Source organism: Dufourea novaeangliae, unplaced genomic scaffold, assembly GCF_001272555.1.
Source record: "Dufourea novaeangliae isolate 0120121106 unplaced genomic scaffold, ASM127255v1 scaffold108, whole genome shotgun sequence".
NCBI lineage: Eukaryota > Metazoa > Arthropoda > Insecta > Hymenoptera > Halictidae > Dufourea > Dufourea novaeangliae.
Window position 1 is genome coordinate 1,766,980 of NW_015374014.1, and position 25,003 is coordinate 1,791,982.

Below are 25,003 nucleotides of genomic sequence, written 5' to 3' on the forward strand. Positions count from 1 at the left end.
CACAGTGGCCTTGGAAATTTTTGTTGTTGGGATCCTCAGTGTTCTTGACATTCTTGGAAGTGTCGGATGGATATGGCAGGTATTCATGACCTGAAACATTTGAAGTTTTTGAGAAGGTTAAATTATTTTAAAAGGATCGGAAGCATCTGAATGTACACCTGCTGGTGCTGTGTTTGTTTTTATATCTGACTGTACATATAGTTAGGGACTGCAACTGTTCTTGTTGTTCTGATGTCATTCCTGTCTAATTCCATATGTCCGATAACACTGTTCAACACGATTTTTAATCTGCAATATCCATTGAGAGATACTTATAGAGTTCCTCGTCCAGATCACGAATCAGGAAGCAGAATTTCTCAATCTCCCTCAGTTTTTGAAATCAGTTTTGAAAAACATTAGCTTTTGTAAAAACACCCGATTTTGTCCAAAGATGACGTATGACGTGAAAACTGAAAACGCTAGAAAGTTCAATTCAATCTAGAAAAATAGAGGAGAGTTATCTGCATATAACAGTGTATTTAGGTATTAAATTGTGTAATTCTTAATGGTCGTAAATAGCAGCGCAAGTTTAAAAAAGAGCCGATGTGCGTATTTTTGATGCACTATTTTTGCATTTTTACGAAAAGTTCTTTACCTAGCACGAATTTGCTATGTTTAGCGTTAGTGATGTAACTTAATCGGTTCCTTAGTTGGAAGCTGCATCGTAGAAACGTTGCAGAGGTGATAGCCATATTAAAAGATCGAGACACTGTTGACTTCTACAGTTTTTACGTTTACTATTAATATATTTTATTACGTGTACGTCATTAGTAGTATGTCCGCGAGACATTTATTTTCTATTGTATCGTTCGCTGTAAGGAAAGTTTTCTGTAACTATGATCGTTCTTCCCTTGGACTCTTCAAATACCGTTACAAACATAAAAAAAAAAAACTCCCATGGAACCAAAATTCAGACACCTTGTTTCACGAACGAAGAGAAACGAAGAATCCGTCATTCGCCTCGCGTTAATCGTGTCACCGCGCAGTTCGCCGTAGACGTTCCGTATAAATCCGTCACGCCGGCAAATTGTTCGTATCAAAGCCGGGTCCCGCGTCAGATACAATTACCCAGGGATAATCTTGGGTCGCGGTTGTTTTTCCGACTGCGCGGTGCCGGACCGTCCATCTCCCGCGTACCAAGCCAAGGGTAAACCGTGCCCGGGGAGAATTACTATTCATTAGCGACCGTATAATCTCGCATACGTCGATCGTAGATTTCCCCTTTACAAGCTGCGAGCAAGCGGGTCGAGGAACGAACGCGGCGCCCGTGGATGTAAATTGTTTGCGGGGCTGACACCCAACACACACACACACACACATACATACACCGCGTACAGCTCTTGCAGTGGAATACACTACTAGAAATAGATTAGAGGCACTCCTGCAATTTCACGGGTCATGTTAGAAGAGATATGTCCCGTAGACCGTTCGATCGTCATTGGACATCGTTCTGCATGCTGTCAAAAACAATCAGAATGATAGCTGCTACCGATTGATCCTACCCGCGTTTGCATGCTTTCAAATAGCGAATTCAGCTACCTGCATTAGTACTGAGTGCGAACTTTTTCGGTGCCACACATTCGAATGAAGCTCTTTTGCTCCAGTGGAGTGAAATAATTGTATTTGGATATGTTGCACTATAAAGTCAGGGTCACACTAGCGGTCACGGTACGGTCAGATCACGTTAGATCAGGCAGCGGTCTTTATCCCTCACACGTAATTCAATGAGAAATATATAGTCTAAGTTCAGACTGATCGTGATCTGACTGTATGTTTGGCAGCCAGTGTGAATCTGGCTTTAGCATGCAACTTTTGTATCGTATTCGAGGAACAGAACCTGCCTTAGTGTAGTGCAAGAAACGCATTCGGTTAAACCAGGGGTCGGAAACTGCGGCTCTTTGAGTACTTACATGCAGAGATGGGCAAACTCATTATCTAGATAAAAAGTTTCTGATAAGGAATAAAAGATAAAAGTATTTCGTCATTTTTAATTGTTCGAACGTGGAATTTTCAATTTTTATAATAAAATAGTACTTCTTTATAAATGAATCGACATTTCTCGAACAATTATTTAATCTCATTAACTGTTTAAAACTCAGGACGACACCCTTAGATACTGCTGCTTTTCACTGTATATTATTCGAATAAAACTCTGCCCAACTCAGCTTACATGTAGTTCTGAAGTACAATTAAAAATGAAAATACAATCAATGCGAACAATTTTTCTGAGATTGTTTCTTCATTTAATAAAGATATAATCAATATTATAACTTGTTATAATGTTACTTTAAATTTTCCTTATTTATAAAAATATATTTATAGCTCTCAAATAATGTTTAAATTGTTGTAAGGGACAGGTTTGACTCTTCCGTCTCAAAAGTTTGCCGACCTCTGGACTAGGCTGTAACTGGAAAATTCGAAAATTTCCACAGCGTGTCGAGAATACGGCGACATTTGGTAACATCTAGGGATCTTATAATACGGGATATGACAAGCAGCCGAGACTTGGAAGTGATTGTGTGGGTCTATTAACACAGAATCACAGGATCAATTTGTACAATTTCAGCGCAGTTTTATTCCTGTTTTATCACAGCGCTGCCCTAATTCAGTGCTGCACTAATCGTAAGATCGATCGTATGTAATAATCGGTGTTAACCAGGGAACATGCTTGGACTAGTACCGTTTTGGGGTAGCACCAGCACAGACTCAGTGCGTGTCTGCTGAATTCGCTATAATACCTCTCTCAGCTTTGGACAACTATTTTAACCCTTGTATGGTGGGTGGTCTGGGACAGAGTTAGGCATAGTTTTATGAGAATAAGTGGCTGCCGCCCCTCCCCTAAACCCCCTCCCCGCTAACGAATCTAGTCTCAGACCTACTCCGATCACTCTTTCAAATGTGTATCTTCTCTTAAATGTTGAATACTGCCAATTTTGTCAAAGTCAAGGTCAATCAGGACGTTGACCTTGACCACATAGTCAAGGTCAAAGTCATACACGAGTTTGCCCTTTCTCTACATAATTACCCATACAGAACAAAATACAATATACAGGGTGTCCCAAAAATGTCCTCCGACCCGGAAATGGGGCACTCGGGGAGTGAATTGGAACAACTTTTTCCTTAGCAACAATGTAATCTGAGGCTTCGTTACCGAAATATTAACGAAAAACCGTGACCAATCAGAGCGCGAGTTTGCCAGCCGAGGTCCCGCGCTAGCGGTGGCTATGCGCTACGCTTGTACTACGAAGCTCCAAACAAGTAGGTCAGCATGCATCGCAGGAAACTGCGTTTAATAGCAAATAAAAAAGACGTAACAAATAAAATCATACTTTTTATCATCTGCCGTTTGTTATTTAAAGAGATTAACGAATGAAACGTGAATGTAGGCAAATTATGTGTAACGTAAGAAGACGAATGCACATTTACTTTTTTGTAAATTCCGTTTTACGAATTTGCAAATTTCCTTTTCAAATAACGTGTGAACGAAAAGGTAATTTAACAGAGAATGAACGAGAAGTTCGGAGGACATTTTTGGGACACCCTGTATAGTATCGAATATATTTTTGCGAATATCTCGGAAACTTAAGCCGAGTGGCGGTAACATGTATAGGGAAAAGTTATTTAGAATGATGACCTTGACATCATATTTCAAGGTCATTGAAATCGTTGATGATGAACTTCTTCCGAATAATTACCCAAGTATGAATGGGAAACGTTTATTGTTGCACACATTAGTACGTAAGTATTGTTTAATTCTCAAATCTCTATCGCTTGCGCTCTTCTCATCCTACGTTCAGCGAGAATCGAAATCTCGTAGCCGTAGGAATTCCATCGTTCTCCTGATGGGTAGAATTATAATGGGTACACGAGGCAATAACATAAGAAAATTCTCGATACAGTCCGGCAACAATGCCTTCGCGTAGTAGAATACATTTATACTCAAACCCAACTTGATGGTAACGGGGACTAAAATTTATTTGTAGGCACTGCCGTTAGATGTTGTATCATCAAACCGTCTCAGGTATCGATTATGTGCTTTCGCTAGCGCCCGATTGTTTACACCGGCGCTTCGATTGATTCGGAGTTGGCCCCAAAGGAGTCCCCACTATTAACCCTCTTACAAGATAAGGACTCCAACTATTCGACTTCGATTTTGACGAGGTTTTGTAAGATGATAGTATACAGGTTCCTAATGATATATGTGAAATACATATTAACTATAGATATTCGATAATTTTAAAGATATAAACGGAGATAAATCAGAAAAATGAAGATAAATCAGAGTTACGTACCTTTAAAATATATTATGCATTACCTTTTCAATATATTATTACATGTTAGGACTATTACTTTTACCCGGGTACCCGGGTATAGATGAGATATCTGAATAATGAGACAGTTGAGAATTTCAATGCGGGTATTTGATTATATTTTTATATCGATTGTCTTTCGACCATTTTCGATTCATATCGGCAATGACTGGAATAAACTGAGAAAAACTGAAAATGATATTACAATAATAAAAATCATAATTATACTCATATAATAATATATATTATTATATTATTGTGATTATTCGATCGCAACCGCGTATACTGCGTTACTTAGCACCATACAGGGTCTAAAAAAAATGTTGGAGGACCCGGAAATGGAAGACTCGTGAGGTGATTTGAAACAAGTTGTTCCTTAGCTTGCAGGCTTGCGCTCTGGTTGGTCAGGGTTTTTCGTTAATATCTCGTTAAAAAGCCTCAGATAACATTTGTGCTAAAGAACAACTTGTTTCAAATCACCTCATGAGTCTTCTATTTCTAGGTTTTCCAACATTTTTGTTATACCCTGTAGACTAATAATACATATTAGTATATTATTATATTGTAAGAATGAGTAAGTCATGTTTTGGGAGTGTAACGCGAGTGCTAAGTAGCGCAGTATGCCTACGCGGCTTCGATTGACTTCTGAATCGAAATTCTCGACTGTCTCATATATTCGAATATCTCATGGGTACCCGGGAATCCGGGTATCTTATAAAGTCACAGCTCTAGTAGATACAGTGGGTGTAAAAAGTATTCGTACACTCTTTAAAACGGAACAACTTTTTTAAAATTGGTCCAAATGACTTGAGTTTTTTTGTGAAGTTAGAGACATTAATTTACTAAACGATGTGAACAAAAATTTGATAAAGTTGCAATTGTTCCGAATCGCGAAGAAAATATTAAAGGTCGTGTTTTACAACTTTTTAATCTGAGGCTATAATGAAAATTTAATAAATACATATCGAAGATTTATGTTAGTTATGTACATACTGAAACTTTCATTGAAATCGGTTAATACAGAAACGAGCGACAGACATCAAAAGATGTGAGAATTGTTAGATTTACTACAGTTGTAGATCGAAAATCTTCGATATGTATTTATTAAATTTTCATTATAGCCTCAGATTAAAAAGTTGTAAAACACGACCTTTAATATTTTCTTCGCAATTCGGACCAATTGCAACTTTTTCAAATTTTTTTTCACATCATTTAGTAAATTAATGTCTCTAACTTCACAAAAAAATTCAAGCCATTGGACCAATTTTAAAAGAGTTGTTCCGTTTTAAAGGCTGTACGAATACTTTTTACACTGACTGTATAAGGTTGTTTGGCTAGTAAGTTGAAGATCCTGGGATTGACTCCCGTTCACAGAAATGTTTTTGTTTTACTTTGCCAACTCAACTTCTATTCATAATGTATCTCACGGGGTGGTAACTTTAATTGTTCTTATCTTGAAAATTAACAGTATCTATACCTAATACATCACGTATATCATTAGGAACCTGTATACTATTATCTTACAAAACCCCAGTTAAAATCGAAGGCGGACAATTGGGAGTCCTTCTCTTGTTAGTACCTTACAATTTTTCCGAGTACCATCTAGCAATAGATTGGAAAAGCATGGATTTTGGACGATATTTATTGATATTAACACATTTTTTCTATAAGTAAAGATAAGTTTACACTTTTTTCGCATCGTTTAAAAATCAAATCATTTTGATTGCATTATATGTATGTACTTGAATTCATCTTGTTTTGAAAATGAGTGACGAGAACATGTGCTTTCCCTTATTGTACTTCTGGAAAGGGAATAACGCCGAACGAACGACAAAAAAGATTTTCTATGTGCATGATGATGGTACTGCAAGTGGACAGAAATCAAGAAGTATGTATAATCGCTGGAAAGTATAGGTACCCATAAATCTTCTTATTACTCATTTTCCAAATGAGGTCAGTTAAAAAAAATATAAGCTAATCATAATGATTTCCTTTTCAAATTACACATTGATGTATGCTTTATTAGTTAGAAGCAGTGCTTTTTATTGAAATCAGAGCTTCAGAAATCCAATGTTACTGTTTGAGCAAACCCAATACTGAACAAGAACAATGTCATTATTCAAGATGGAGTTGTGTAAACCCTTCTTTAAATAGCAAGCAGTATACATAAATAACAGTCTATTAGAGGCCCTCAAAACCCAAAAACCCATTAGCTAAATTGTAAAACAAAAAAATGTTTCGTTGCAAAGTCGTTGAGTAATTAATAATTTTTCTACCACAAAAAATTTCAAGTCGATTTTCTGAAAATTTTTATCATTGACGATGTATACTGTCAAGTTCATGTGTTACATTTACATATAACTTTTACTGTACATAGAAGAAAGAATACGCCAGTAGCTACAGTCGGGTCAAGATAACCCCGCGTTCACTGTACGAGGGTTAAGGCACAAAAGGCAGACGTTCCAGACAGAACGCTCGGGTGAATCGTCGTGTTTCGAACGAATTACGCGCCGACTTTAATGCCGCTTACTTGTTTAATTTGGTTTGATTCAGCGCCTTGATGAGCGAGAAACGGGACTAAAGAGAAACGGATGTTAATTCAACACGATCGCTGCCAGACGAATGCTTTGCTTCTTGTCTGGCTGGAAACATTGAAGCCAAGACTCTTACTAATCAGGGAATGCGATGAAGCTCTTTGTTAAATAGAACCGCCCGGCTACATATTTTTGTCCGTTGATCTTTGGTTGTTGAGGCTCGTTCTGTCCTGAAATGTACTTTTGCTGACAAAATATAATATTACAAGATTAACTCTTTACTGCTTAAATTAATTATTTACTGTTAATCAATACAAATTTTGATCTTATTAAAAGGTGTTATCTTTATATTATATTGTTTACTTCTAACCAGTTGAAGACATGAAACTTAAATTTTCAATTTTGAAGATATGGTTTAGTGTTTTTTTAAAAATAAGGTTGTGAATTTAAGGTCATACTGGGAGTAATGCATTTACAAGTGTTTTATACATTTTTTTCTTTCAAGTTACATTGGTTAACTGTGGAATGGTAAGTTTACATAGCAATGATAAATTGGTATGTGACTTCAAAGTTACACGGGGCAGTAGAGGGTTAAATGTGAATTTATTATATGGACACGAATCTTTTTATTGTTCAATGTACGTTTTAATTTTATATAGTTTATATACTATATACTTTATTTACTATGATCTACTTTCAGGCAATTTAAGAAAAAATAGATATGTTTGCGTCACATGAAATGCTGAATTTGGCTATTAGCAACATCTTCTGCATTTATTTAGATTTATTAAATATTTTTGTATACGTAGTCTATTGTATACTACCTATACTGTAAAAATGGATGGTTTACAGTTTTCTAAACTTTTTTATTTTTTTTCTAACATTTTAATTATCAATCAATATACTTTCTACAAACATATAACTAAATTGTACTCTGCATAATATTACAAATATTTAGGATGTATTTAATACTTTTGTGGCTGACTGTTGCTTTGAGAATCATTCCTTCTTCGGATGATACTTCCTTGGATAGTCTATAAATGGACACTTCGTTTCATGTTCAAGTGAAACAGAACAAAACGAAAGTTTGACAAACATCTGGTGAACTCGGGGATAAACGCTCCGAAATCAGAATTTTACGAACATCTGGCAAATATGTTGAATTCGTGAGACGTCTACTATTGGTATTCCTGTGAACCATCAAAGGATACGTCGCGCATATGTTACAACAAGTGCAGACGTTTCAAGAAAAGCGTCTGAAACATTTCGTAAATAAAATATGTAGAATTTATGCTTATTATTGAAAATAAAAGACTTCATACATATTCCTCAGTAATTACATATGCTGTTCTACTGGTTAACTGCTTCTTTATCAACGATTTCGTAGAAATGTGTACACTCAGGTTTACAGAAAAGTTCATTCAATGTCTCGTTCGAAGTATTTACCGAAGTATAACACGTAAAGAGAAAGAAGGAATTAATTTTTCTCTCTGAAATGCTTGGCTAATGACAATCTCAATGTTGGAAAATAAATATGTGTTTTAGTTTACTGCTAAATAGCCTCAATGTCTTTACATTGTAATCGAAGCATGACAAAAAAGTAGTTATACAATCAATAAAGAAGCAACATAATGTTTGATGATTGAAATTGCGAATAATTATTACCGAAGGTAGGTAGTTTGCAAACAGATGGTAGTTAACCGACTTTTTGACGTATATTCAGAGCAAAAAGTAATTATAAGATTATTACGTTACATTCAGTGCACTTGAATCTGGAATACGCGAAACTCTCTTATTCGAATGCTTTACTGTTAGAAGGTTCTACTACATAAACAGATTTTACACCACTTCGATTTTATTGAATAATTTCTGGGTAATGGGAAATATTAATTCGGCACGTAAAAATGTATTCCAACAATAATATTGAACGTTACGGGTATCAAATTCGATTTAAATGAAAGTTACGTAATTCGAAATGTGAAAATCATATAATCGAAGTGAAATGTTAAGTTGATTTCATTCCGTAAATTTGGATTATTAATACTAAAAATGCCTGCAAGGAAAAAATTTTATTGTAGAAATAAGGAGGATTAGTTCAGGAAAAGCTATGAATGTCGCGTTGACATCGGAAAATACGTCCTTTCATTCGGTTGCTATAAATATTAACAATAATAATAGTAATAAATATTCATTAATGATAAAGGATACTATATTTCGAGACAGACCGGAATACACAGCTCCTAAAATATGTATATAACTGACGTATTTGTGTACTCTAATTTTTCATCATCTTACACGTCTTTCCTATCGCTTTAAATGTTGCAAATCACTCGAAAACTCGTATATTGGTTAAATAATCGTTTCCATAAAGTTATTTTAATATTTCATATTTCTGTATCGTGGTTTTATTTATTATTAGTTCAGGACAGAGCTCCATACAGGTTCATTATGCCACTGTAAATTCATGACAAGGTACGATATACTAGCGAGGGAAGGTACCCAGATGTTAAATTAGTTCCGAAAAAATAATGATTGTGATTTATAGGATTTCTAAGAACTCAAGTAAATGTTATTTGTCCGGAAAATTCAATAACGGCGAGAAAAACGGAAAAGTTCATCATAAACAGCTCTAAAAAGGGATATAAATAACTTTCTTTTTATAATTTTGTTGATTTTATAAGCAAATTAAATAACTAGAAAAGAAATGAAAAATATCAACATGGGGAGTTTTGTCCACCTCGACCATAGTGTCCACGTTGTTGATTGGGGCAAACTTCTAGGATCTTCTGCGCCCTCAAATTTAGTGAACTTGGACCTGCGTATCGTTTAAACACGGAAAATTGATTTGGACCTTATTTTGGTGTTTTTACTTCGTTTTCCACTAATTATTTCATTTATATGTGTCCAAAAAAAAAAAATATATATATATATAAAAAGAAAGTTTGTATCCGTTTTCAGAGCTTCTTATAACGGACCCTCATGCCATTTTTCTGGCTAATACCGAATTTCCCAGATTAATAACACTTATTAATTTTTTTTAACAACGTTTTTAGAAAGTCGAAAGCTACAACCCCCAACCATTACTCTTTCAAAACTAATTTAACATCTGGGTAACTTTCCCTGTAAGGTATTATCACTCCTACCAATATAACTTATGCGACATACGTTTAATACTTATTACATATTGATATCTATTGCAATGAACATTAAGCTTCCAAATGCTATCCATTGTGCATGAATGGCACTTCTATACAAGCAAAAAAAAAAAACGAGTCCCAGATGCTTTCATGTGCTTGTGTATACGTAGGTTGTATTAATCTTCCTCAAGTTCTTTCAACTAAGTTGATCGCAACGCTTTCGAAAGTTTGATCGCATCGCTTCCGAAGACCAAAAATCTGAATGGCTTGCACCGTAGTCAGACACGAGTAATCACACGCACATCCCGGTCACTGTGCGTCACTGCTTCGACACTGAAGGTGTTGTCTTTCTGCATCCACCGTATGTAATCGATTTACTTGCAGATCGAGGACGGATTCGGTAAGATCGAAGTCCCCTCTGACGGCGTCGCCAGCCTCTCCAGGACCACTGTCGAATTCCCTCCACGGCAGTTTCCACGGTAGTTTAGGAAGCGATGGAATGTCTTACAGCAGCGCCAGGTCGTCCTCGGCGTCACCTGATTCTGCAAGATGCTCGTCGACACCGGTAAACATACCAGCCATATCGACTAGCTATAAGTCGACTGTAAGTCGTTAGTAATATCATATAATTTCTGATGTGTTCTTACTAACGCACAATACACACACACACATACGCCAACGTAAATCGATTCATGGATCTGTTAGAGAACAGTGTTCAAGAATTTGACCTGATTCATCCAAATCGAAGTAGTGTTCTCGATTAAGGAGTTACATACCCTTGAGCTGTTAAATAAGACGGAAAATTAAAGAATTTGTTTGTGTACGCAAAATTATTGTTTATTAAGAATTCAGCATATACATCTGTGTGATTGGAACCTCCATACCCAACAAAAGGAGCACTTAACGTCAATGGAAAATAAGAGGGCTCCGTGGAGAAGCATGTAGTGTAGAGTTACTGATCGAAGCCAAGTTTGAAAATATCAATATTTTACAAAGTGGTGGCCGTTTGAACGTAAACTTATAGGTTGTGACATAAATTTTCAACCTCGTTTGTTACTAAGAAAAGAAAAAATGCACGAATAAAAAATTTACTTCGTCAAGTACTAGATATAATCTTAAGAATATTACCACAATGTTTCATCCAAATTGGTTCAGTAGTCCTAAATATTTCTGGTATCGATTTTGAAAGCTGCATTTTGAGTAAAATACTTTTAAATAGCAGCCATTCTCTTCTGTTGATAGATATACATATAGCTCAATCTTTCAGAAATTACTAAGGAAATAACATATACTAAGATGTATATTTTGAATTTTTAATAAACAATAATTTTGCAGATACCAAAAATTTGTTTAACTTTCCCTCTTATTTAACAGCTCAAAGGTATATAACCCATTAAAAACAGGTCAGGTTAGTATAGGTCCCATGGCAACGAATATAGGGTGATAAAATAAAGGGTCAAAGACTTTAGGAGCTCATAGTACTCACCGAGAGGAGTAAGAAAATATTAAATTACCATACTTCCTATAGCGTCTTTAAGTATAGGACAGACAGTTCTTTCAAAGGAATCTGATATATGGATTGTCACAACATGTTCCTGACTGATTGTGAGATTAAAACTAAATTTTCTGAAAATCTTTTCCTGAGAGGTACGTGGTTTACAACAATTACCTGTACAAATTTTACAAACAACTTTATACTCCCTCAATGAACATTGTACTTGTTCTCTTATTTTTAGTAAGACATTTCATAGCTTTATAGATTTTTCTTGAATTAAATTTACTTGTAATATTCGATAGTCAACGACGGGATTATGATTACTAGACTGCAGATATTATTGAAATATTTACTTCCATAGCTTATTCCATAAAAATTAAACTTGTAGAAAAATTTGTTTCGTTAATTAAGCAGTTTCTTAAGTTAAAAGTTCTTGTTTCATTCTGTTTTACGTAGTCGTATCTGCTGTAGCACTAAACTACCGAACGTACATCTATTTCTATCGGACATAAACATGACCACCTTTAGAAAATACGCGAATTTTTAAATCAACTAATTTCTTCATTTTCATATTGCTGAGAAAATGCAGTGTTGTAACATTTTAATTATCGTTATATGATTGTAAACCAGTAATTCGAACTGCTTTCGTGGTGTTAGTGTTAAATGTATAAAGTCTAATAATTATTATTCAAAATTATCTTACATTTCTACAGTGGTAAAATTTGCCCGCTTTAAACATTATTTCTTTATGCTGAATAGATTTGTATGAGGTATTTGACAACAGGGTTTAAATACATTTTCCGTTATCGTAGAATGATGTATCGATTTATTTAGACGTAAACTATGCTTAGCCAATTGAATAATAGCATGTAAATTAACAAATCTAACTTAATTCAGAAATTTTAACAGGTGAAAGAGTCAAATTGCAATTGATTAGGGGGCGAAAACATTCCACTTACGATTGCGAAAAGTTATTACCACTTGCGGTTGAATGAATTGGAAGACCTTGGAAGCAATAGTATTCACCTTTTACTATTAAAATTCAGCTATGAATCATTTATCGAATGTTATGTTCAAACACTGGGACAGCTAAATTTAATGACTAGGACGTGCCGTAAATTCTGTCCTATTACTCGGCCAAATGAACGCTTATAGATATTCATAAATTTTAATACTTCTTTTTACGTGAATACTTTCTTATAACGACTTGTCTGGAAGAAGAAGTTCTGCTCTATCGATTAAATGTACTTTTTTGCCAATCTATAGTATTTTAATATATAAAAAGTCGTCGTAACCGCAATCTTCGCCTTAAACGTCCAACCAGTGGGACATTTACCTTACTCATAATTTGTTAGACATTTAAATTAATCTTATCCACAGGTTTAAAAAAATGTTGAGTTTAATAAATAGCAAGTGCGCAATAAATACATACAACGAAGTGATTACTTCCAAGAAACTGACAGACTGGTGCAACAGAATATTTACACCTGTTCGGTAACTGTTCGCGAACATTGTTTGTCATATGCAGACATACGCAGAATTCATTGTAGTGGTACCCATAGTTTTTTTGTGAATATCTCGGAAACTTGGACTTTCCGTCGATTATACCTAACGAAAAAGTTGTTCAGAATCATGCCCTCGACAACATATTTAAAAATCACTGAAATTATCGTAGGCTGCTATATCAAAAACTAGCCATCTTTTAAATGCATGGATCAATGCAGTTAATTTCCTGTAAAATATTAGTATCCTTTTTATACCGAAAAACTATTAGTTTAAGAAATATTTTAATTTCAAAATTACATACGACGTGTATGGACGTATTTCTGAACATCAACTTTATGACGGTAAACATCGTATCGCTAGTACCACTACGCTAATTTTTAAATTAAAATCATTGCAAATTATGCCCTCGTCGAAACTATTCAATTTTTGTTTGAAACACTTTCCGGTATCACATTTAATTTCAGACATTCGAGGGGATCGATTTAAATGGGGGGATATCCTGTATAAAAGTTCTAACTTAAAAATATAAAAAGTCATGTAAAAACCTGTCCATTCTGCAAAGGCTAATGATTCCAAAGGGAATCCTACAGACAAAAAGGGTTAAAAGAAACACACCGTGGAATGTAATGTCTTTTAATTTAACCGGCTACTGTTCGAAGTAGTGATAGACACCATCGACTAAATTAAACTATCGACTAATAACTATTTAGTCGCAACATACTATCGACTATTTAGTCGATAGTTTTTAGTCTACTGAAATTTTGCTTTATAGGTTATGTATAGATTATGTCGTCAACTTTTCAGCATCATTGGTGCATTTACCTTTTAGAAATGTATTAGTTCATAGATAGAATTTCAAAAATATAAGTGGGAAACGAGTTTGTTTAAACAATTACTAATATTCGATTTTTTGTAAGCTATTTAATATTGACACTTAAAAAATTAACTGCTCTACATATTTTATGAAAATCAATTAGGTTATAAGCAATAATTTGCCCAGTTCTTCGTAATGCATAAAAAGATATATGAAAAAATTGCAATTGGTTTGCATCGCGAAGAAAATAATCAAGATCCAGTCAATAGCGATCAATAGCTCGATAGTTCGAGCGAGTCGCTCGAAGCGACTAAATTTAATCGACTAAAGTAGTCGCTTCAAGCGACTAGTATTAGTCGCCTGAAAGTAATCGCTTCAAGCGACTAATATTAGTCGACGGAAAGTAATCGCTTCAAGCGACTAATATTATTCGCCTGAAGTTAGTCGCTTCAGGCGATTAAAGTAGTCGACGATTGAAAAAATTAGTCGACTGAAAATAGTCGTTGGTTACTATCGACTTAGTGGATAGTTTTTAGTCGATGATGTCCATCACTAGTTCGAAGGGTTAGAGCTTGGAGTATAACTCATAGTCGCGCGTTCTCACGTCAGTCACACGTGAGACGTTTACCTACGTGAACGTATACGTACACGTAGTACGCGAGCGACATTAAGGTACGTTGCCATCTGTCGATGACTCAGGACCGTTCCCTTTTCGAGAGACACGTCTGAATGCTCGTGCATCGCCTCGGGAAATCGTTACTCTCGCAACGATGACTAATCGCCTTCGAGAGTCAGCTTCACATGCTCCGGGGCCCAATTTTTCTCCCGGGGTATAAGTATGTATGTACCACGGTTTAACGCTCCGTCCGCGCTGCGTTCCCGTTCGTTCGGCCCGGTTCGTTTTCTATTTATTATTTCGTACTCGTGTGCAACACGCTCGCGTCTGCGACAATGTACACCCGTGAGCAAACTCGGCTTCCATTAGGGGAAAAAGTGGCGTAAGAGAAAGGCCTCCTACCACTTGGTATTTGGAATTACTGAAATGTATGCCAAATTAACATTCGATTTAACATTTATTTTACTATCTGGAATAAATTTACCAAGTGGTAGGAGACCCTTTCCTTACGTTATTTTTTTCCCTAGTGGAAGCCGAGTTTGCTCGTGAGTGTACAACCGTGGCTGGTTCAACAGAAAGGATTTTAAATAGACGTGGCAGAGCGTGAACGAGCATGACGTCGCTTCGTTTAATCTTTTTTTTTTAGAATTGTTTGAGACACCCGAGTACATAAATTCGCAATTAGAGCAACGACGCTTTAATCTTTGACCGAGCGGGTCGGGTTTAATAGACCCCAGCCTAGAGTTGGGCAGAATTTTATTCGAATAATACACCGTGAAAAGCAGTAGTATCTAAGGGTGCCGTTCTGAGCTTTAAACAGTTAATGAATTTAAATAATTGTTCGACAAATGTCGATCCATTTATAAAGAATTATTATTTTATTATAAAACTTGAAATTTCCACGTTTAAACAATTAAAAATGACGAAATATTTTGTTTATCTTTTATTCGTTATTCGAAATTTTGTGTCTAGATAATTAGTTTGCCCATCTCTGCCCCAGCCAGCTTTAAACGTTCATAACATTGATATTTCAACCGTGCGAATTATGTGCTATCGAATAAGGCTCATTCCACGCGAAGTCGGACACTTTTTGGAGTAACATTTCGGATTTTTTGGAAACTTGGATATGTTACAGTTTTTAGTGATGTATACACGTATGTGACAGGATTTTTGAAAATGTTAAGAATTTTTTGATTTCACAGCTGTTTGAAATATAGTGTCAATCTTTTTTCAATAAATTGTAACTGTTGAAATAAAAAACTCACCAAAATGAGCTTTGTGGGTGCTTAGAGTGGGGACATAAGAGTACTTAATAAATATTATTTCAGTTGAAACAAAATATTTGTTGTCCATTTATCTTGAAATTGTTTTCAAGAAATGCAAATTTTATAATAGTGGGGCACTATTATAAATTTGAACAAAAATCAGGATATAGTATTATTTGTCCTCTTTATGGTCAAATTTGAAAAAATATGGACAATTCAAAATTGGCTATGTGAAAATTAATTAAAGTTAACGCTGCGTCGAAGCACACGAATTTGGCTGGCCGAGCCATGCGTTACAAGCAGTGTTAACTTCAATTATTTTTCATAAAACCAGTTTGAAGTGAACGTGTTTTCTTTCAATTTACCCATTCTTTAAAACCACTGCAAAATAAATGCTTAAAAAATTTTTTTTTTAAACTGAACCAATTTTTCAGAATTAATAATTTCACAAAGTTCACTTTGATCAGTTTGTTAGTTCAGCAGTTATGATTTATTGAAAAAAAGTTAACACTAAATTTCAAACAGCTGTAAAATCAACAATTTAAAAAATTTTGAGAAATCCTTCCAGATACGTTTATATAACATTAAAGACTACGTACAACATATCCAAGTTTAAACCAAATCCGAAATGTTACTCCAAAAAGTATCAGACATCTCACGGAATAATCCCACATCGATATGGAAGTGACGCCTATGGTGTCTTGGCGTTTTCCCGATTAAAATTATACCAAATATCACGTAAATCAGACTATTTGTTGATGTTAGCTTTACATTATGCAAATTAATTATTCATGTAATTTTGTTAATTATAGCCGGAATTGTGTTATTTTTGGTATTATTTTCATTGGAAAAACATAAGGAATCGATTCACATAATTTTCGTAAAAATCTAAGGAGGAATGCGGAACATGGAATTTTCACTTCTTATATCTTAGACCAGTCACAGGTTAAGATTGATTTTTACTATCCGTGCAGACACGGAACGGTTACGGGACGGTTCCGTTTAGACAAAGGTACTTAGCGTTTATACTATCAGTTTATATCCGACATCGTCAAATATAAATAAGTAGAACATTCCTCCGTCTGTTATAGTGGCTATCGTTTAGTAGGTAATATTTTCATATTTATCCCTAAAAGACCTAACTCAGACCTGCATAGCATTAGTATCAGATGAAGATAATAAGAAAAAAGAACGTCTTTATGTTGTTCATAAAATTCTAAAACAGAGAAAGACTTACAGAGAATTACGAACACTGAGAACCAGTAGACGAGGAAGAAGAGTTGTATAATATTTCAGGATGTACATATGTGCATTGAATATTTTTTTCGAAAAAATAGACAATTTTATTTTGAAAAACAGTATTCGACAAAACATTCTTCGAAAATGATTTCAAATGCATCAAAGAATATTTGCCTGAACGGAACCGTCCCGAAACCGTTCCGGGTTTGGATGGACAGTATAATATGTACATGTCCGTGGATTTAGATAATTATTGAACCGTGATAAAAATGGGGGATCGCGTGTTCTTTTACTGGATACTATGTTAAAGTTAGTATCTTAATCGGTAAAGTTTTACAAGAAAAATCTTCATTAAATCTTGTCAACTTACTTTCCCGCAAAGAATGGTACCACTATTAGTAATACTTTAATTCCCAATACACCCAGTATACTAATTAGACCAATTTGATTTCTTACAATTTTTTCCTGGCACAGAGATACCGCAAACTGTCTTGACAATTCACGGAAATCAAGTCGCAAATCCCCAGTTACTGCACCTTCACGACTATCCACGACCTGACATCGTAATCAGCTTAGTATTTCAAATCGCGTTTATGAAGTACTCGACGAACTGTTGCTCGATATTTCCAAGTAAATTAAAAATACGGTCACAAGTCGGTCGATACAGGGCTCCGTTGACAGAAGTATCTGAAGTTGGCACTTTACCCGAGCGTGAAACCACATCTGGGGGCCAGTCGGTTGAAACGAGAATGTTCAATAATCCCCCGTAAATATTAAAAAGCAGACAAGGAAGAAAATTGTTAATTGCACATCATCCAGGTCTGACAGTTTCGGAGCCGAAGGAATCGCGGGAGAAACTCGTGACCGGAAGTCCTCGCGACGCTGAAGAACGCGGGGCAGCGTTTTCACGATAGTTTTGTGCTTCCTGACTGTCGTGCTGGAGAGATGATCGCGTTCCGATAGGATGATGGGAAATCGTTTCTGCCAGTCAGTCTACTAACCATTGACTACTCCGTGTATCTAGGTTATTAGGGACGCCATCGACTTTATTGCTGCCTACACTCTGCGTTGTCGCGTGATTTTTGTTTTGACCATGACGCGTATTGCAGGTGTACGTATTTTACCTAGACGTGAATGCGAAATGATCGGTGAACCGACCGGTGGATCACGTTGGCTTTCACCGTTTTCATCTTCGAGGCATACATACAGAGCGTTGGAAAATTTAGATCTATAATACTTGACAGTTTGATAACATGATTTATTTATAGGCTATAAGATATATGTCCCAATTACTGCCAGTGTCCCTAATACTGCCACTTCATTTACTTCGCATAATAAAAACGTAACGTATACAGGATTGTGTAAAAAAATTTTAATTACTATATTGGAACTGTGATTTCCATAAAAACAAAGAGATACATGTACTTGTATGTACCTGGTATTTCAAAAATTAATGTTGAAAAATGTCTGTACCATTTGTATGTCAAGAACGCGACTACGTAGGTAGGAAGTGATGGCGAAATCATACTAAGGAAAGAGCCGTAATTTCAGTATTCGACCTATATTTATTGTATGAAATGAATCGTTAAAGTATATCAGAAGTACTTCGATTTTTTAGGTCAGAGTTGTAGGGACACTGGAATTGCTCGCAGATTTTAAGTAATTATTAATTAATTCTTCCGATTTAATGTATGAAACTATTTTTTTCAATGAAAGAAACGAGATGGTGGCAGTAATTGGGACATCTACCTACTCTATTATCCCGTCAAAGAGAAGATTTTACGGAAAGAATAGAAGAGTATTTGTCAGAAATTATTATTGTTAGTTGTTTTTTTTAGGGAATGAATCTTCTTTTTAATCACCAACCGAATTCGTATTATGCATTATAATTACTGTACGATAATCATCGGGTATCTTTGTTTTCTAGTGTCGAGGAATTGTGATATAATTTCAAGTTCCTTATGTTAATATGTTGTAGGCAAAAGAACGTTTTGTAATGAATCAGTGTGGTTATGGAGATAAGAATTGGAGTGACTACAATGGAAACCGGTTTGCATTCGCAAATTTTTATTTAAATAATTTCTTAGATACAAATGATTCGAAGAACATTTCAGGACTGAATTTTGTATGAAATTTGTGTTAAAAGAGATAAAAAACCAATATTTTAAAAACTTAAAGTGATCTATCTTGATAATTTGGTAAGGGTGAATTGATTTTTTCTGCTACATAATTACGTCGTGTGAAAATAGATAAATATTTTATCACATTCTTGATTTCTTGTTTGTATGTTCTAACATTTCTTGTATTCTGCAAATTTCTGAAAATAATATTTGAAAGTCGTTTTCATTGTTTTCATTCTCAAATACTATTTTGAGAAACCTCTAGGTACAATGAATTTGTACCTGTTATGTATTGAAATTAAGGATTGCTCCGAATTGAGGAAACATTAATCTTTTAATCGATATTTACATAGCATTTTTTGAAGGATTTATTGAATTTTATTTTTCATCATAAATCCTAAATCCTTTTTTAGCACAGTATGTTCTAATTAAGCCGTTTGTATTTGATACAAAGTTAAATGTATATACGTGTGCTTAGAAGGAATAGAAAACACAATACATGATATCTAAGAGTTATATAAACTTCCCATTCTAATGGACTATTGAATTCATTTGCGAAGAACCTCTTCTAAACATTTTTTTCACATTGTCAGAAACAATGGAAGTGTTTAAGGTGACTGTGTTAAATGGAACAGCCCTGATTTGTAGCTTATTAACATTGACCTGTCAACTGGGTCATTTCTCGATGACAAACGCCATTGTAGGCGCACTTAGAACTTCTAAAAAAACCTTGAGGTACATAAATACAGAAACAAATCACTTAATTAACATATTAACAAATTCACAAACTTTCCTTATTTAACAGATATATTGTACATTCGGCAGAATGTTTAACATAAAACTTGTAGTACTAATTTCGGCGTTGAAGTGAATACACGCAGTTCTCGATCTATTAATGTTAACAACGTTTTATGTATTATGCGACATTCTCTCTGTGTGTTGTAGATAACAAAGACTGACACACGTAAACCATCTGTGCGCAGATTGGGGCCTCCGAAGGAATTCATCAACGTTTGTCTTGAAATGCACAATTATTACCGATCGAGGCATGGAGTGCCACCTCTTCGTCTTAGCAAACAGGTTGCTCCTCTTTCGCAGTATAACATTATACAAATTTTAATTTAAAAAGAATTTTCCGTTTCACGGGAGAATTTAATGTATCCGAATCGTGGTGGGTAGTGCGACTAGACAATTATTTTTTAAGAAGTTTTGTGAACGGAATTTTTACTGCTACAAGTTGTACTACTCAGTACATCGCCGATGTTTATGCTTTCGTAACGTATTTGAGTGTGCAAAATATTATAAAATTGAGCCTATAAAATGTTTGACAAGATAATTTATGTTTTTCCAACGTAATACAACCATTGTTAAAAGAATGAAATTCCTACTCGTTTATGGTTTTCAACGTTATCGTTTACAATTCTCTGTCTAATCTAAAATATAGGAAAGTTACTTTTATAAATGGTACAGTACTCATGATCGACATAATTCTATAGATAATGTTTATCAAAGAGAGTAGATCGGCGGAGAAAACATGTTGCCTCTCTATAAATCCTTTCTCTATCCAAATAAATTCTTTCTTCAACTGAACTAGACTAACGGCTGCAAGTATGAGAGCAGGTTTCGCGATTAATGAAAAAGTAAAACATTTTCACGAGGATTTGATATATCTTATAGAATCAGTAGGCGTATGAACCAGTTACCTACACTTGCAATAAAGTGTAAAATATTCCGTTTAGTTTTCAACATTCTATTAATTTCATTAAATATTTGTGGAATAATTACGAGCCTTATCTCGTGTTTTCGACTGATACATTATACTATGAAAATTAGTAATAGTTTAGATATTAATTGATCTCATATTAATTTCCAGTTATGTAAAACAAGTCAAGATTGGGCCAACATACTGGCGACGAGGGGTAGGCTAGAGCATAGGGCGAACATCGACTACGGTGAGAATTTATACTGCATGTGGAGCTCCAACCCAAAGACTGTTGTCAACGGCGACGAACCTGTAAATGAATGGTAGGTAATTTTCAAACTTGTGTAATCACTGTACAATTAAAATAGTTTCAACCTCGATGCTATACAGTTGGTGCATAAATCACATTAATTTGCCGTGAGAGCATTGGTCATTCACAGTCGCAATCAGTGAAGCATCCTGTCGTGAGTTTCGCAGTACATATGCACAATCGAAAAAAATGAAAAAAAGTGTAAGAATATTATATACATAATATTTGATTACAACATATCTAAAAATGTAATCGTATGTGACATATTTTAAAGCAAGGAACAAATACAAGTATAATAAAAGTTATACAAAAATAAATATAAGTATAATATAAGGCATGTAACATCTACCAAGTTACATGCCCCTACGTAAGCCTAATGTATGCAAACCACATCAACCCGTGGACTGTCACAGTAGTGACAAATAGGTGGGGCTTATTTAATATAAAAAATGTTGTCGTTCTTCACGAAGCACACTGGCAACCTTCTTTTATTTTTTCAGTTAAATATTAGGGGTTGCTACCAGCCATTAAATTTTGTTTTCTTAAGGAAAAAAAATGCAATTTTCTTTTCGATATATTATGATTTTTTATCACATTTATTCAACATTGGAATATTATTACAACTCTTAAGAATAGTCAATCCACATTTATAAAAATTTATTTCGCAAATAATTGGCTATTAATATTAAGTTTATAACGTATTTATTTTTTTTATTATTAATAATAAATTATTGGGCTAATAAAGTCAATTTCCTAATGTGAGGATATTTCTGTCGGAATTGCTTAATTAAAGTAACAAATACTATTATACATACATATTCTATAAATCCGTTTGTCAGGTTTGCAGAGAGCCTCGGGTAGCAACCTCTCACATATTATGAAATATACTAAACTGTTACCCAGGTCCGTTTCTCAGTATAGAGAATAAAATGCTAAGCTACACAAGCAATATTTTAAAAGTTGAATTTTAAGCACCACCCTATTGTCACTGGCTGGTCAACGTGCGTGCGTCAAATCAGCCCCTAACTGTTACCTGCTGGACACGTAATAGGGTTATACCTATATTTAAACATTCTGATTTCCAGGTATGCTGAAGAGGCGCAACATCAATACGGAAAGGAGCCCACCACCCTAAAAACTGGCCACTTCACTCAGGTCGTGTGGAAAGACAGTACCGAATTGGGGGTTGGAATGGCGAGGAATCGGAACGGTGAAGTTTACGTTGTCTGCAACTACAATCCGGCCGGAAATTTCTTGGGTAGCTTCACGGAGAACGTACTTCCTCCATGTGGATCAAGCCCCAACAAAAAGACTAACTTCCTGCCGCGATATTCCATGGATGAACACGCGTGGCAACAGGAGGCTTTGCTCGTTCACAATGAATATAGGAGAAGGCACCGTGTCCCAGATTTAAGGCTAAACGCAGAATTGACAGCTGCCGCTAAGGTATTTTGATTTTTGTGACTCTTTAACAGGGGAGTCTGATGTAAACAGGTAAAAATGAACGTATTTTTGGAAATTTATTATGAAGAAAGTATTAAATCAATATCTTTTAAATTTTGAAAATGTTTTATTGTACAATTAAACCGAACGCAAACATTTTTATTTTCACAACAAAACCATAAATATGATAGATAGTCATAAGGACTTATGTGCAGCCAGTGAGCAAAAAAGGTGTCTCACGCCGGGGTATGTAACTAAAAGAACAGGGAACTAACTAACTCAGTCTTGCATGTACATATTCTTTAACATCTTCTTTACTGTACGAACCTATTTTGAAGCTAAAAAATACTGACATTTTAATAAAGGCAGCTTTTTTTTTTTAAATAAAAAATGCTGAAAAATATGATTTATTGAAACAATAAAATTATAAATGTAAGTTTATGCTGTGAAGAAGATGTTAAAGGATATATATGTTCATATTATACATACATGCAATGTCGGATCAGTTGGTTGAATATTTTTTTAGTTACATTCCTCGGCGCGGAATACCTTTTTTTTGCTCACGGACTGCAGAATGCACATAAGTCCTTGTAACTATAATATTTATGGATTTGTTGTGAAAATCAAAAAATTGTATTTACTTTAACTGTACAATAAAGTATTTTCAAAGTTACAAGGAGATTGGTTTAATAATTTCTTCCCAAAAAATTACCAAAAATTTATTTATTGTTAGTCTATTTACACCAGGCTCCCCACTTAAAATTCTGGGTCATTTAACTCTATGATAATTACACTGCGGAAGTTTAATTCACAATTTCAGATACTAATGTCTAGAAATTAAAATGAGACAGAGTTTTAAATTCTGTATTGAAAACTTTATTAGATTAATAATAATACACGAATACTATTAAACATTATTGGAACCTTTATTTTATTCCTTTTTGCAAGGACGCTATAGCATAAACATCTGCAGTCTAGTGATAATACGCCCCCTTCTTGTTCGCTATGAAGTTTTAATATTATGGCATAAGGGTAACGATGGATTACGAATTTTTCACTGTCGACAGGCGTGGGCGAACACGTTGCTGAACACGAACAAACTGATCCCGCAATCATCGTCTCCGTATGGGGAGAACATCTACTCAATGCAGTGTTCCGATCCGAAGTTAATTGTACCAGCACGGGAGGTGGTCTCGAAGTGGTATTCCGAAAAGAAAGATCACAAGTTTGGGACGGAGCCAAAAATCTTAAATACATGTATGTATTAATGCGGTATTAAAAGAAGTTTTCACTATCGAGTTTAATAACGGCATGAACAAATACATAGACTGATATTAATTGAGTTGTAATACGGCAAATAATTGCTCTAACAATTTCTTGTGCCAACACATAAGGAAAAGCAATATTCTTTAAATATATTATTATAAAAACATTTGACATATATTTTTCTTAACTGCCCTCGTCCGTGTTGATCCGAAAAATTAACAAAAAGTAGGTACTATTTTTTAAATGTATGTAGTATTTCCACAAATGGATTCTTCTGACATCTAATAATGCAGCTGGATGCCTCATAAAAAAACACAATATTGTCATTTAAACCGTTTTTCTGGCTCTAACAGTTTGAGATATTCGACCAAAATATATTTCACACCCCTAACCTTCAGGGTTGTTTTCATGCCTTCAACATGGATGATGATAGCTAACAAAAAATACGTGTTAAATATTTTTCTGGGAACTACTTTTTAACAGAGTTTGCCCTTCTCAGTAAATGAAAAGTGTGCTTGTAATTGGTAAAGCCATTTTTTACGATCAGTAATCAAAAAACAAGAAATCTGAAATTCGTCATTTTGACGGATTCGGTAGCTCTACTGTTATAAACTCAATTACCAAAAGTTTTGTGTGATACATATAATTGATAACTTATAGTAATTATAGTGTTTATAATTGATAAAATATAATAATTGTTTATGATCTGATAGGTCACTTCACGCAAATCGTCTGGAAGAATACCACAGATATGGGAATCGCAATGGCCAAAAGGGACGGAAGTTGCGTAGTGGTTGCCTGTTACCATCCAAGGGGTAACATTGTCGGTCACTTCACGGAAAACGTGTTGAAGTCAGTGAAGAGCGCCTATTAGGCCGCATTTCCATCAACCGCACAGTTTATAACAAACAATCGCGAACTTTCATGAGAACTGACTGTTCTACTGACATTTTTCATAAATACCTTCTTTATTTTATCTTAATAACAATTATGCGAAGAATTTTATACGCCTGATTAAAACTTATTTCATCAGAGGAAGACATGTTACCTTGCAGTTTTATTCTGTACCTTCTTTGGAAATGGGTTGGATTCTAAAATTTACCTACTTGTTGCAATAATATTTAATAATTAATATGAATGGAATGTATGATGTCGTGTCGTGTAATCCGAAGATCGATAGTTGTTTCTCTTCGCTGAATGCACATTA

General features: G+C 34.8%; 1 protein-coding gene across 1 annotated transcript in view; it reads left to right on the forward strand.

Annotated features, from left to right (window-relative positions):
* Positions 1-24,682, forward strand: part of LOC107188718 — a 119,681-nt gene extending 94,999 nt beyond the window's left edge. Inside the window, exons 5-10 of the mRNA XM_015577060.1 lie at positions 10,405-10,585; positions 20,021-20,155; positions 20,949-21,100; positions 22,173-22,533; positions 23,598-23,787; positions 24,510-24,682. Coding sequence (XP_015432546.1) covers positions 10,405-10,585; positions 20,021-20,155; positions 20,949-21,100; positions 22,173-22,533; positions 23,598-23,787; positions 24,510-24,670 — 1,180 coding nt within the window. The 3' untranslated portion in view covers positions 24,671-24,682. The remainder of the gene's footprint in view (positions 1-10,404; positions 10,586-20,020; positions 20,156-20,948; positions 21,101-22,172; positions 22,534-23,597; positions 23,788-24,509) is intronic.
* Positions 24,683-25,003: the final 321 nt, after the last annotated feature.